The sequence below is a fragment of the Chenopodium album genome, chromosome 24 (assembly GCF_948465745.1).
Source record: "Chenopodium album chromosome 24, dcCheAlbu1.1, whole genome shotgun sequence".
Taxonomy (NCBI): domain Eukaryota; kingdom Viridiplantae; phylum Streptophyta; class Magnoliopsida; order Caryophyllales; family Amaranthaceae; genus Chenopodium; species Chenopodium album.
The window spans coordinates 28,155,889-28,172,248 of NC_137857.1; the positions used below are offsets into that span (position 1 = coordinate 28,155,889).

At 31.2% G+C, this 16,360-nt stretch overlaps 1 protein-coding gene across 1 annotated transcript; it reads right to left on the reverse strand.

Annotated features, from left to right (window-relative positions):
* Window positions 1-1,591: 1,591 nt before the first annotated feature.
* LOC145612297 (WRKY transcription factor 28-like) lies at window positions 1,592-15,196 on the reverse strand. The gene is made up of 3 exons (XM_081667666.1): window positions 14,688-15,196; window positions 13,770-13,916; window positions 1,592-2,000 (listed from the first exon to the last, which is right to left on the reverse strand). The coding sequence occupies exons 1-3, from the start codon at window positions 15,173-15,175 to the stop codon at window positions 1,592-1,594; spliced, it is 1,044 nt and encodes a 347-aa protein (XP_081523792.1). The 5' UTR covers window positions 15,176-15,196.
* Between the last annotated feature and the right edge of the window lie 1,164 nt (window positions 15,197-16,360).

The window sequence follows — 16,360 nt, forward strand, 5'->3', positions numbered from 1 at the left end:
TCAACGAAGCTAGATTAGATTGATTATGAGTGCTTTGAGGTATGGGGGTGGATTCTTTCTTCCGTCGAGCCATTGAAACTGATTAAGCCTGTGGCTAAGCCTTTATCAATAGTGTTGAGACGATTATACCATTAAAATATTACACCAACCTTTTGTTATATCTAATGAATAATTCGAAGGAGTTTCACGATAAATTATCTATGACGTGTGCATGCATTAGCCACCATAGTTAATTAAAAATTTCAAAACTTATTTTAATAATAAGTCATAAATCTCTAAATATTGAACATTGTGAAATTGCTTTTACTAAATTTATATTGTGTTTTACACAATGTGATATACTGATGAAAACGATAGAATAATTATTGCATTGGTGATCAATATAACAATAACATATGGAAAAAAAAAAAATTTAAGACAAAAATATTGATTAAAATATGAAAAGTTGAATGCTGATTAAATTTTTTAGGTTTGAGTGTTGATTAATTTCTTAGCTTATTTATTTAAATGAATTTTTTTTGCTTACTTAGGTCCTATTCGATCTCTTCACTCAAAAAACACAATATTAAGTACAAAATAATTTTAGTTCAGTAAAAATAAGTCTAGTTCAGTAAAATTAAGTTAAGTTCATTAAAAATAATTTCAATACAGTAAAAATAAGTTCAGTTTAGTAAAATTCAGTTTTTTTAAAGAAGAATTATAATAGAAAATCAGTAAAAATAATTTCAGTTCAGTATAATTAATTTAAGTTCAGTAAAAATAATTTAAGTTCAGCAAATAAAATTTTGTTTCAGTAAAAATAATTTCAGTTCAACAAAAATAAGGTGAAGAGAACGGGGCCTTAATAATTGAATTGTTTTTTAAATTTTGGAAACTCACATAATAAAGCAACATATCATTTTTTTTTTTTGGGGCAGTTTGGGTAGTTCAAACAGTTGGACAATAACTTTTCACTACCTATATATCCCCCCTTGGCTTATACTTTGTGTTATATGTTGCCGTTAGATTATTTTATTTCCCTTGTAAAAGGCATTTGTTAATTACAAATGCTACTTTGTCTAATTTTGATAGGTTATATTTAAAAAAAAAAATTATAATCGACACCTTATTAGATTCAGTTTAATTTCTACTTTTATTATTGAAAATTTTTATATTTTTAACTTATTAATAATAAGAGATATTTTCATAATAATTTTACTTATTAATAACTGTGTTGTTGCCTTCTTGCAATAGAGAATAAAACAAGTTTGAATTAAAAAGTGTTCCAAATAAATAAAAACTGATGAAATATTTATTTGCACATTCTATTGCCTACATGCCTAGTCGCTTACACACTGTTCATAAAAGTGCTCTCAACCTTATTAAAGGGTAAGGAAGAAATAAAGTTATCATTGTGAATACGATACAAGTACTAAGCATGCATGTAGTATCATAGATATTTTATCACTAGTTAATTAACAACGTAAAGTATACGCTAATCATGAAATCAGTCAAAAAAAATCCTCTATAACATAAGATTAGCATGGTTGGAATAATTATTATAATATGTATAAACTCATAAGTAACATACATATAATTTGATAACATATAACTAAGGCTCTTGCTTTAAGAGAAACGAAGGAACCACATCTTGCAAAAGCCCATAATCCTCCGTTTGCAACTGTTGATGGTTATGTTGTTGTTGATGATTATAATTACGTTGTTGTAAACGAGAGAAGTGTGGAAAAGATGAAACACTAGTACTCGTACCGCCGCAGTGCCCTAGTTGAGCTAGTAGTTCTTGAGGGATGTTGGATGATGAAAAAGGTTGTGGTGGAGGTAGTGGTGGTGCTAGCATGGAATAATGAGGGAGGAGCGCGGCAGCGTGACCTCGTAGCGTGGCCGGAACTGCGTGGTTGTGCTGTCCCTCGTAGGTTGTGATTACAGTTGAGGGTTCTTGGAATGATCTTTCTACTCTTTTCTTCACTGAGCAATTTTGTGTTGTGCACCGATAATAGCTTCTGAAAACATATACAATTTAATCTTCATTTATTAAGAATTAAGGTACAATAAATGTGTGTGTATATAGTTGATTATGATCATCTAATATAAGCTCAAATGGAGTTGTTAATTAAGTTCACATAAATTAAGTGTAAGAACAATAAGGTCATTCAAAAATTTATTCTCAAGACAAGATAAATCAATAAAAATTTAAGAAACAAAGATTGTATGCTAAATGCACCACCAAAAATAAAAAATAAAAAAAATAAAAAAAATAAAAAATAAAAAATAAATTACTCAATTAGACTTGGGTTGTTGCACAAGTTCATCAATAAATCTGCATGAGGCTAGGCTGAGAGCCTGAGAGTGTGTTTTATTGAATTGAATTGTACTAATCTATATTTACATAAACTTATTTTATCTTATTAATTAAATCTTATTAGAGCTAATTTTTTTAGTTATAAATTGAATTTGGATAGCCATTAGTAACCCTTATCAAAATTTATTTTGTTTAAATCATTTAAACTTATTTTTTTCTTAAAATAAGAGAAAATAAGATAAACAAAACAAGTATTGATTGGCCACACCCAATACCATGCAAGCTTTAATTATACAGTATTACTCCATATAAAGTACGAGTATGATTTTATAATCCCCCAAAAAGGTACTCCTTATGATTTTATATTTTTAAATGAAATTATTATTACTTACACAAGTGAATAATAATATTAATTAATTATAGTCAAGATCTTAGGAATAAAGCACCTCTCAAAAATAGTACGAGTAATCTTGGGAACAAAGTAGGGAGATTTGAGATGTAGTAGTTTGTTGGAAAATGGAATTAAAAGATGTGGGAATGGGAATTGAAAACGAGAAACCCTTGTTGACCGTTGTTTTTAATTGATTAATGGAATTTGGAATTGAAAGAAATGGTCCTTGCTTATTTCTACCAACTCAATTATTTCTAGATATTTTAGCAAATTGCAGCAGAAACTCGGCATAGTCCACGATCATTATTGAATACTACTCCCTCCGTCCCTTAATACAATGTCTCTTTCTCTTTATTATGTGAGAAATAAATGCTCAAAAGAAGCATTGTATTAAGGGACGGAGGGAGTATTATTTATTATATTGTTGCCATGCATACTCTCTAAACTTTTCTTTATCTTTTCTACATTTTCTTTGATCAAACATTTATAAACTATGCACAAATTTATACCTTGAGGGTGATGCATGGCTATTTATGGTTTAATTTTGTTGATTATGGTGGGTTGCCATACTTTTCCACAACTGGTTGCTATACATGTTTAACAACCGGCCTTGGTGGTAGGAAAGCAAGCTCGGCTTAAGCGAGTTAGTGTTGAGGAAGCTAAACGAGATATAGGGAGAAATATTTAAGGATTATTTTGCCATGCATAGGACTAAAGAAATCTAGGGATTTGAATAAAGAGTAAAGGAGAGAGCGAGGAATAGCTTAGGTTTTCAGAGCTTCCCTTCCAGCTTCATTTTCTATAGGATCTTGGGATCGAATTTCAATACTCACCCTTGTGGCTTTTTAAACACTAAAAAAAGGACTATAGTATAGGAGCTTTTAGTGAAATTGTCATAAACAAAATATTGGAAAAAAAAGGTAAATTTAATTAAGATGGTACTAAATTCAATTTAAAATTACTCAATAGAAGCAAGGTAGAGCGGATGGTGGAATGTAGTGTTTTGGCTTGTGGCAACTCCTCATGAATTCTTAGTGTAAGATGATAGGGTGATATCTGCAATAAGCTATCAAGAAAATGTGAGAAATTAAGGTATGCATTAGACTTTTTACTTGATTTTTTTACTAATTAAATTTTATTTGGACTCGTTTAATGCTTAGGGTAATTTTTTTTTATTATTATTTTTTTTTACGGGAATGCTTAGGGTAATTACTTGAATATAATTTAAGTTGTATACTACGGAGTATAATACATGAATGTCATAATGAGTTCTTTTATACTATAACATATCTTATTTCCCCTCGTGAGGAGGGTTTCCTAATGTTTTCTTTTTTTTCTTACCATTGTAAAAAAAATATATATATATCTTATTATATTATTTTGAAAGTATAACATGGTATGCAACATAGTATAATGGTTAAGACTTTATCGTTTACATCTGATTTCAATCACAAGTTCATATACTGTTCGATACAAGTAATTCGGAGATCTAAACATACAAAGATGAAAATGATAAGCTCGTTGAATGACAAAGGATATAGTGACTTGCTTAGAAACGCTTTCTAATACTTGAGTAGTATGGCTGTAAGGAATTTGGATAGATGCATGTCAAATTAAATGTAGATTAATCTTAATGTATATTTTAAAAATAATAAGTTTTAATAATTTTTTTCTAACATGTTATTAATGGGTCAAACTATGTTGACATGTGCTAAAGTAAAAAATTACTTGCATTGAGAAGCAAAAGAAGAATATATAAAATTGAAAAGAAAAGAAAATTTTGCTCCGTAGTAGTTACGGAGTACGAGTACATTTTAGATGGGATGATGATAAAAAGATATTATTGGTCTTTTAATATATTTTCTTTACCTGAAAATTTTAGAACCCTCATTTTGAACATTTACCTTTTATGATGTGACTTTGTAAAAGTTTTAGCTTTAATATCGCTTATCATGGATTTACTAAAAATTATAAAAGTTGATGTCCAATGACTACTTATTAATGAATTATATTAAGTATGCAGAAGCAGAAAAAAAAAATCATATTGAATCAAAATTAATAAGATCTAACTTGTTTTCCTTGGTGCATAAAACATAAATACTACGTAATACTTCATCCATTTTCTTTTAGATGCAATACACCCTTTAGCGCGGTAATTAAGAAAGGTGGGGTTAGGAGTGTAATTTAGTGGGCCATGTGCTTTAAATAAGGGATATAGTATAGTTTTTCCCTAAAGTAACTTTTCTTTTATAGTTTGTTGCAAGTATTATGACATTTCCTTTTTAGGAAAGTGTTGCAAGTAAAAGAAAACGGAGGAAGTAATTAATAATCTTAATCGATCTTAAGTTTGTACTCCGTAAAAAGTATCAAAATTCAATGTCAACGTTATTATAAAACAAAAATCGGAATTTAGAAATAGTACTTAGATGAAAGCCTACCAAACTCCTAGGTTTAATGTATAGCTCAATTACTTAATGGAAATTGATTTACATATCTTACCAATAAGAAAATCTTGTCCCAATTATTATTAAATTTGCCTAGCCAAACCATTGCATGTACATTATCTATAATAATGAATTAATATCATCATTCATCAACTTCATAATAATTGGATTTGTACCCTATTGATGAATCAAATTTAAACACGTTAACTAGAGTGATAAAATAGGTTTGCATAAATTCAAAAGATAAGCAATATAATTTGTACACGGAATTAATCTTCTCCATATCGGCGCAACTTTATCCCTACAACTAGCAAATAGCAATAGGGTGTCCTAACTCCTGACATTATTCCTAAACTTGTGCCGTTTTCTGCCAAATGAAACAAAACTTTTTTTTATTTGCTTTTCAATTAGAAACGTGGAACTATTACAACTACATTTTTTGCATGTGTACAAAGAGGAATTCTTGGTCTCAAGTAGGTAGAGACCAAGGTGGTCTCTAGTAAGGTCATTTTCGTAATTTAATATTAAAAAAAAAAAAAGTACCTTATCTGTAAGCACCAACGATCTATATAGACAATACCATCGTGAGTAGTATCAAAATACCATCCTATAACTTGTTGGTATCATCATAGTACTGCGGTTGGTATCATATTAAACAAATATTAGAGTTGGTATAATTAGCTTTATAGTTGGTATCCTAATTAAAACTTAGTTGGTATCTAGCTGTGTTCGATTGGTATCAGAGCCATACTATTAAAAGCTAAATTAGGTAAAACTGGAGAATACTAGACCATCTACTGAGTGTAAAAAGCCTGATTTTAAGCATTACTATCATATTCCAGAAAATTCTAATAATCTTGGCCCAGTCCTTAATTATATTGTAGATCAAATTGGTGAGCTTAAAGTAGAAGTTGGTAGTATACATTGTCGTTGCATGAGTAGTGAGCATAAGCTATCAACAGAAATATCCGAGATTAATAAAAATTTAAGTGAGCTAAAAGAACAAGTTAAACAAGTACAACTTGCTTTGACAAACGAGGTTAGGCATCAGTTTAACAAAGAAGTATCACCTAGTAAGGAAAAGATTGTTCCATATAAATATAAATATCCTTTTCAAAATCTAGATAAAAATAAGAAGTTTACTGTATCACTTCCTAAAAGACCTATTAGTAATCAAGAGACTAAAAATGAGCCATCATCTTCAGGAGAAAACACTTGAAGAATTACAAGTCTTATTCGATAAGGAAGAAGACCCTAATAAGCTTAACGAAATCATGAATTTAATTTCTAAAAAAGGGATTTCTTCTATAGAAGAAAATAACTATGTTACTTTAGAAGAAGACCTATATCAACAAATGGGATTAATGAAATTAAATGATCTGGATTTTCTACCCATAGAAGTAGTCCAACAAAAGATTGAAAATAAACTAGGTAAAAGAATAATGGATAATAATGATGTGGGAGAAGAAATTATTGATGAAAACATTAACGTAAATAATGTTATCCAAAGACCCAGATATCAAGGAGAAGGGAGTTGTACACGACCAAGATACATACCATGGAAAACTACCCGGTTTAGTGTCAAGGTTATGCCAAACCAAATTCCTAAACAAGAAGAAGTAACTCTTGAACCCATAAGTCAAACTGGATATAAGCTTAAGTTAGACGGAGTAAGAGATAGACAAAATGTTTTAGATCAGTGGAAAAAGAGCATGAGTAGTGTACTCAACCTGAATACTGACTGGACTTCTGAGAATTTCTTAAATTATATCGAACATAGTTTTTATGGCTGTGTAGAAGATTGGTACGATGGAATAGATGAAGAAGTCAAAGCTACATTAAGAACTAGTGAATCTCCTACTAGAATGTTTAGGCAGTTATGTCAATTCATTGAGTTAGAATTCATTGGTCCAAGAGCTGATCCTAATGAAAAACGAATAGAATATCAAAGAAAGTTAAGTAATTTGTCCATCTGTAATATGAAATATGTTGAGAGTTACATTATGGAGTTTGAGACATATTATTATAAAATTGGAGAAAATGAGACAAATCTTGGAATGTTCTATGATAAATTACCAAGTCCCCTTAATGAAGAAATTAGCGAAAAATATCAAGAATGGAAAGAAAAATTCTTAGCTAGGGATGCCCTAGGAAACAGAATTGCCTTTTTAAGAAAATGGATTGAAAAGAAATGTAGAGAAGTTGCAGGAACTCAACAAATGAAGAAACAATTTCTCACTTATTGGGATTTCCCAAATAACTATGGATGTGAAAGAAAAAACTATAATAAGAAAAGGAATTATAAGAAAAATAAATTTGACAGATCAAGAGGAGAAACCTATAAAAAGAAGTACTATAAACATAAATATAGAAAACCAAGTAGGTTTTTCAGAAAAGCAACATATTGTCCTGAGAAGAAAAAAACATGCAAGTGTTGGTCTTGTGGAGAATTAGGACATTATGCTAATGAATGTAAGAAAGCTAATCATAAATTAATGGAAGCCTTAGGTAGTTGGGATTACATAGAAATACCAGAAGACGAGGCTTTAGAATTAGCTTTAAGTAATAATAAAGGAATAGTAGAAATAATAGAAGAAGAAAATGAGTATAATGAAGAACCTGAAGACAGTGAGTTTGAAGATGAAAATTACGAAGAAATAAATAATATGATGGAAGGAGAAGAAGTAGAAAACTCATAATCAGATGACAATGATGAGGATAAAAGCAAAATGACTATAGGTCAATTAAAAAGAGCTGAATATTCATTTGAAGATAATGACCTAGACCAGAAAAACAAAGAAAGCTGGAATTTTCCTCAGATTACTAAGGATAAAATATTTAAAACTTCTTTCTTTAAAACAAGAACTAAATATGTATGTGAAGAAATGGAAGGAAGTATAGTAATCGAAGATTGTGAACAAAAAGCAACTGAAATTAACATCATAAACTGGAAAAGTATTAAAAAACATAAAGAAAAAGGAAATTATAGTTACATCTGTATTGGTGCAGTACAAGTATACATAACTCCTTTACAAGACTTTGGCAAAGATGTTAAGTGCTTAAGTTTTATTTGTGATGTTAGACATCAAGAATTTTATGATCAAATAATCAGTGGTATCACATGTAATTTAAGTCAAGGAACGGTAAGCTACATATGTGAACCTAGATATTATGTGAGCTTAGAAGACTCATTTTTGTCTAAGTTTTTAGCTATCAAACTACTAACAGAAGGAGTAAAAATGCATAAAGGAACACGACCCATACAATTAAAATGGAAGGTGGTTTATAAGTTGGTAAACACTATAGACACATCTTTTAAAAAACAAATAGTCGATGCTCAGAAGTATGAGCAAGGGGGAGGCCCTAAGAAGAAAATTACACCTATAAAAGTAAATCCTAACGAAATCGAAATTGAAAAAACTTGGGAAGAATTCTTTATGAATCCTGCAGTCAGTAATAGATCAAGTAAAATGTTAATTGATGAATCAGGATTACTCCATATTGGAATAACTACGAGACCTAAGATACAGAGAAATATGAGTTTTAGAACACCAAGCCTAAGTAGACAAAACTCTACGATTATAAAATTAAAGAAACCATGTGATGAGAAGCCAGAAGAAGATGAAGAAGAAATATTAGTTTTACTAAAGAAACTAAATGAAAAATATGAGAGTAAAAAGGCTTTAAAACAACCTGCAAGGCATAGCATTGATATGGGATCATGTTCTAGTTTTGAGTTAAATGAATATTTAAATAATCCTATTGATAAAAGGAAAGTAATTGGATATAAGACTAAAACTGTGAGTGAATCAGTATATGAAGATGAAGTTAATATGCAAATGGAAGCCTGTAATGAAGTAACCAGTACTAATCCTAATAGCATTTATATTCCAATTGATATATGCATCGAAGATTATAATAGATATAAATTATGTGCGTATATTGATAGTGGTTGCTCTACATGTTTTGGAAAAAGATCATTATTTCCAGAATTCTTATGGAAAAAGGCTAAAAATCCTATGCAAGTTAGAATCGCTAATAATAGTATCATGATGCATACGGAGATAATTGAAGATTTAAAAATAGAAATTGGAGGAGTTCGATGTGTTATTCCTATTTTATGGGCTACTGATCAGCCAAGTCATGATATGATAATAGGAAATAACTTTCAAAGATTATACTCCCCATGCACTCAAACAATTGATCAGATAATCTTTACTATTAATGGTCATTCTGTTCCTATACAAAAAATATCAAAGGCTTATACCTATCAGACTATGGAATTTACGCGCAGCCAGCGTGGTGATAGGGTTACACCTACACCTACACAACGAGAGGTTGCACTTAGAATTTCTGAGTGTGAATCATCATTAATAGATCAAATTAATAAGCAACAAGAAAAGTTATGTGAAAAATTATATTCAACAAATCCTTTAGAGCATTGGGAAAGGGATAAAGCATTTGCTAAGATAACTTTAACAAATCCTAATAAGATTATCAGAGTAAGACAAATGGTTTATACCTACCAAGATATATTAGAATTCGATGAGCAAATAAAAGAATTGTTGAATAAGAAGTTAATTAGGAATAGCAAGAGTCCTCATAACAGTCTAGCGTTCATGGTTAGAAACCATGCAGAAGAAAAACGAGGTAAGGCTAGAATGGTCATTAATTATAAACAACTAAATGACAATACTGTTTTTGATGGCTATTACATTCCTAACAAAACTGTGTTATTTAATAGAATACAAGGAGCCGCATGGTTTTCTAAAATGGATTGTAAGAGTGGTTATTGGCAAATTAAAATGGAAGAAGAAAGCATTCCATTAACTGCATTTAGTGCTCCTCAAGGGCATTATGAATGGTTAGTCATGCCTTTTGGATTAAAAAATGCTCCACAAATATTTCAGAGAAGAATGGATAATATTTTTAGAGAACTTAATCATTGTTGTTTGGTTTACATAAATGATATTTTAATCTTCTCAAAGAATTTAGAACAGCATAAGAATGATCTTAAAGCCGTAACTCAAAAATGTGCTGAACATGGAATAATCCTTGGAAAAGATAAATGTGTATATGCTAAACAAGAAATTGAGTTTCTAGGATTAGAAATTAAAGCAGGACAAATTATATTGCAAAAGCATATCCTAGAAAAGATTGAAAAATTTCCTGATAAAATTGAAGATAGAAAACAACTAGAAAGATTTCTAGGATGTTTAACCTATGCTTCTGATTTCATAGAAAATCTTGCTCTATTAAGAAAACCATTACAAAAAAAACTCAAGAAAGAGTTAACTTGGAGCTGGAAGGATTGTGATTCTAAAATTGTTAAAAATTTAAAAGCTATGTGTAAAGATCTTCCTGTACTAACACTACCTACCAGTGAAGATGATTTAATCCTTGAAACAGATTCTAGTAATGAGCACTGGAGCGCTGTGTTAAAAATAAAAGAAGGAGAAAAACTTTGCAGATATAGCAGTGGAAGTTTTAATAAAGCTGAGTTAAATTATCCTACAATGCAAAAAGAAATCCTTGCAGTTATTAGAGGGATCGAGAAGTTCTTAATCTTCTTAGCCCCTAAACAGTTCTTAATAAGAACAGATTGCAAAGGCATACTCGGTTTTGTTAAAAAGAATTTGTCTAATATGCAAGCGCAAGGGAGACTCCTGCGTTGGCAATTATGGCTTAACCAATTCTCTTTTACTGTTGAACATATACAGGGAACAAAGAATTCTTTAGCAGACAGCTTGACCAGAGAATTGGCTAATGATGAAGAAGCACAAGACATCAGAAAAACCTCCTGCCCATCAAATAGAAAAGATGGAGGCAGAGAGAAAAACTCTTATTGAAGAGACTGATAAAATAATGGAGCGAGTTTCACCCTCCACTTGGGCCTTGATGGAGGCCATGATCGTTTCATCAAAAAAGAGATCCCGAGATGGTTTGATCAAAAGTTGTCATGTAGCTGTTCGAAGATTCCTAATGTATAAAGTAATGATCATAATCTTGAGGCTCATTCCTGATATTCAGGATATTATACTAAATAAAATACAAGATAATAATTTTAAGTTCTGGTATGATCTAGTCGTATCAAGGTCATACAAGATGTATGATGTCTATGATTTATGGGGAAGTAGAATAATGTTCAGAACCAATTCCAGAGTGGGTACTGTGTCAATTCATCCACATTCACCTGAATGAAGGGCACCTTATGTAGCGGAGCACTACAGAGCTTGGGATTACGGGATGGTCCATAGTATTGTGCCATTTCCAGATAGTAATACCACGTTCTTTGAAAAACTCACAAAATTCCAGAAGTATGTCTTTAGGAGAATTTACGAAGCTACAAGATACAAAGGAAGAGTTGAACAAGTCCAAGTGCAAAGTGCAAACATCGAAATGATTGAAGGAAAAATTAGCTCTCCTCATTTCCTGATCATGTTTGAAGAAGTTCACCGCAAACTCAAAGATCCAATCTGTATCCAGTAGAAACGAGTAAAAGATCCTACAGAAGCAAGAGCTTATGGATTTTTCTATATTGCTCAGTATCTTAACCAGTTCATAGCAATAAAGGAAGAACCACCAGTCATAATACATGTGGGAAATACTACTATAGTGGCACCAGAATGGTTAAAGAATTATCTAGAGGAAGGAATATTACATGGCGAATCAGTGTATGATTATCTAGAACAAGTTGAAGCTGGGAGATATTTATCCTTAGAAGGAAAAGAGCACTTATTGGAGATCTTTGTCACATGGGATGAATCCTATACAGCTAAATATGTGATGGAGCTAGGTATAGAAGAAGACAACCCAATGTACGTCCAATATGAAGACAGTATGGACAACAAAGACATGATGGAGTTATGAGCCCACTCCAGCAATTATGTTTCTACTTTTACTGTTGTAGCACGTTTTATTTGTTTTAAAGAATCTTTAAAAAAGCAGTGAATGATATTCACTTGCTGAGTCATGGTTTTCTGTAAACCATAGAAAGTGTCGGTGACGTTTGTGAGCCTTCCCTATATAAAGGGCATTAGGCAAAGAAGTGAAGGCAGAGTTGGAAGAGTTAGTTAGAGAATTACTCTGAAAATAATATAGAGTCCTCTAGAGAAAAATACTCACCTTAAGAGACAGATTGGTTCTCCATCTCTCTTAAAGTAGAGAAAACTCTAGTTCAGCTTATGTCTGTTTAAGCTTTCAGTTTGTGTGTTGTAATATATGAGTGTTGTAATCTTTTCAAATTAAATAAAAAGTTTAGTTCAAGAAGGGAACGTTATCCCCTTGAACCTTATATATCAAATGAGTTATCTTTCTGTTTAAATATTCCCATCATAAACACAGTAAGGATTGTTTAGTTAGAGATTACGGTCTAAGGTAGGAAACGAAATAGATCTGTGCTGAGCCTGATCTAAGGAAGACAGGGTTGGGGTTAGCTACCTTGGTAAAGCCGGAAGCTCAGAACGCCGGAGGTTCCATTGTCGACTAAGTTCAGGTATTGGTCAAAACTCTCTAGTTAAATAATAATTATTGCGAAGCATGGTGGGCTATTAAACTGTTAAAATAACTTATTTTGATGTATAAGTAGTAGAGTTGTGATAACTAGTACCGTTAAAAGTCATTAATCAAGAAACAAGTAAAAATTAGCTGATATAATATTATATAAGTTTGTAAGTACCAGTAAGGTGTTCGTTGGTATTGAAAAGGTATTAGATAGTATCAATCGTAGGTACCATCTAAGAGACTGAAGGTATTAAAAAGAAATACCATCTAAGTGTTCAAAGGTATTAAAAAGAAATACCATCTAAGTGTTCGAAGGTATTAAAAAGAAATACCATCTAAGAGTTCGTAGGTATCAAAGAAGAATACCATCTAAGCTTAACTTGGCTATTGTTGGTATACCATCCACGTTGAAACCAGAACCAAACCACTAAAGACAAAAGTGTCGGCAAAAGTACACTTGGTCCCCACTTGGTAGAGACCAAAGTGGTATCAAGTAGGTAGAGGTTTAGAAATCCTCGTGTACAAATAAAGAATTGATGCTTGCACCAATTTTAAAAAATCGAATTGATGTAGACCGAATTTATTTCGGGTATCACCATCCTTCAAAAAAGTTATACGACTAGATTTATTTAAACGGTGTATATTAATTAAAACACTAGATTCAATTATCAAATAAAAGACTAGTTCTCAAAATTACCTTCTCATATTTGAGAATTACAATTACCGGTTCTTAATTATAATATCCCACATATTAATGTGAATAATTTGTCAACATTTTGCTCTAGAACATACAAAGTTTTAATTACTATGTACTATATCATTCAACACATAGTCATATAGTATGATCATTCAAATATTTAGTCTAAGGAAATTACCTAACATAATGTATATTTCATTTTCATAAACATATATTATACTGTACCATAGCATTTTATCATCACGTTAAATTCATGAATCAAAATTTCATACTTAAGCATGATTAAACTAATGTAATTAAACATTATGATGTGAAAACGCGTTTTTAAATACTAGCTAAATTATCGTACTTGAAACTTCCAAAAGTGGTGGAGGCAAAGAAAAAAGAAAAGGAATGCTTATTAGAATGATTAGATGTGATAACATACATACATACCTAGGATAAGGACTATTCTTGACGGCTTTCTGCCCATATTTTCTCCATCTATACCCATCTTCAAGATTATCAATCTCACTCTTCGTCATGAACGCGAATCGCGGTTCTTTTTCCTTCTTTCCCCCTTTCTTCTTTCCCTTATTAGTCCTGTATGTTCATGATACATACATTGATATCAATTTGCATCATCAAAATATAGTTAAGTGTTTATAAAATGTGTCGCGAAGGGTAGTGATGTGAAGAGGGTTTGATCTAGTATTCTAGTGTTAGGTCAATCTAGGGCAAGCCATAATCCTAATTATACTTTGATGACTAATCTTTGCATAGTCTATTTAATGGGTACTTATGAATTCTAGTGTAATTTTCATAATGATAAAAATTTATACTTCCTCTGTCTCTTATAATTCAACTTGTTTGGATGGTGACTACTTCGAAAAAATAAAATACAAGAACTTTTAAAGATGAAGGGAGTACTTACTAATGCCAGTAATGGGAACAAATATGGATGGTCCAAGTTTAACCGACAACCTCTATGCACCACGCTATATGAAGTTTGTTCCTTAGATTATAATTTGTCAAAGATGGGTTGCTCTGATTGTTTTATTGAATGTCTTAATTAATATTTTCTTCTGCTACACAATTATCATCAACATATATACATGAACTTAAGTTATTAATTATTTTGAAGTGGTAATAATAACTTTCCATCCCTAGTCAAGTTGAGGAAAATACAACTAATGAACTAATTCAAGATCTTTTATAACAAATATGAACATAAAAAATAGAGATATTCTTTTATTTTTTGAAAAGTTTTTTATTCCCTTTGGTCAAGCTATATAAATATAATAATTAATTAAGGAATTAAAAATCACTAATAATATTCTACTTCTTTACCAAATGAAGTGTTAATGAACATACCCTTGCTTTAACTCATCTTGATCATCAACCGTTTTAGGGTGCTGCTTATCATCCTTCTTCCCAACCGAACCATCATCAGCGCCACCGGCTTCCGTAGAAGAGGAAGAGATGGAAGAGTTAGGAGTGCTAGGATTATTATTACCCCCATTTCCAACAACAATAGCTGCCGCTGCCTCCTTTTCTTTAGCCTTTCCCGGATTTTCGTCGACAACGGAGGAAAACACTTCCGAGGAAGTAGGGGATAACCCTACGCTCTTCGCGAGCGTAGGGTAATCCATAGAAGAACCATGTAAGAACTCGTTAAAGTTGTAATAATTATCATCATTATTAGAATTATTATTATTTACACAAGGTGTATTAAAATTACTAGGGTTATCAAAAAATGAGAAGAAATTAGTATTGTCTAATATAGATTGATGATCTTCATTAGACATGGAAGAGTGGTTATTATAGATATTATGATGGTAATTAGTTGCTTCATTAGACATGGAATTAAGTGTGAAATGTGTGTAGAGAGAGAAAGTAGAGAGAGAAAGAAGGGTTTGACTAAAAGAATGAATTATATTGTTTTTAGGTTTGGTGTTGAAGAAGTATATAATGGAAGAGAGAGATAATAAAGAGATTGATAGTAGTGTGGTTGGTTAATAATATAAGAAAATGAGGCAAAATAAACTTTATATAAGGTAAGGTTTGACAAAATTAGAGTTTGTAATTAAAAGGGCTAAAAATGTCCTTTTTAATTTTTTCTTGATTGGAATTTTGTGTGAGGTGTATGATTGAGCGTATAATATAGATTGGTATGTAACTTGTATGGCCGAAATTATTAAATTTGATTTTATTCAATTCTATTGACAGGATATGACGAGGTCTTTACTCTACAAAGTGCCGGTCCTTGTATTCTTAGTTTTCATACAACACGTCATTACTTCATTACTCATTCTCGAGTGTCTATGATATTACTCCATCCGTTTTTAAATATTTGTGTTGTTTATTTTGAATAGAGAACGAATTAGTGATTGTTTTTATCAAAGTTAAACCCCTAGGTGCATGGTTGTCAAATAGTGAGCGATTTATAATACGAGCAAGCCCCAGTTACTCATCCTGAGTAACGAAATTTGTTACTCAAGTGGCATATATTGTAATTTTACACAAATTTTTTTTATTATTAATTTTTTTGTTTTTTTTAAAAAAACCTTCTGTGGACGTTTTTACCCCCAACTTAAAAGCACGAAATTACATCCGTGCCCCTTGAGTTACATTTGTTGTTACTCAGGATGAGTAACTTGTATTTCCTCTTATAATACTGTAGACACCCATTTGTGTCTCCCCAAAACCAAACCCAGTGATGAATGCCTTTCACGTTGTACTGTTATCGAATTAGGTGAAAGTGGTTGAAAGTTAAGTGTTGCGGTTTAGTTTTAATTAAAGTTCTCTTCTCTCTGTTTTTGAAAATGACTTTATTTATTTGAAAATAGCCGAACCAGTTTAGTTTGGTCCATAATTAAGGTCCAATAATAGTGTAGTTGGATGGGGCTTGAAAAGACCTTTCCAACGATATATTATAAGCCCAATTCCGATGAATATTGAGGAAGTTATGGCCAGAATACTAAACTAGGCCTGGTTAATTATTTAAGTACGGCCCAATGATCTAGAGGAGGGCCCAATGTTAATTA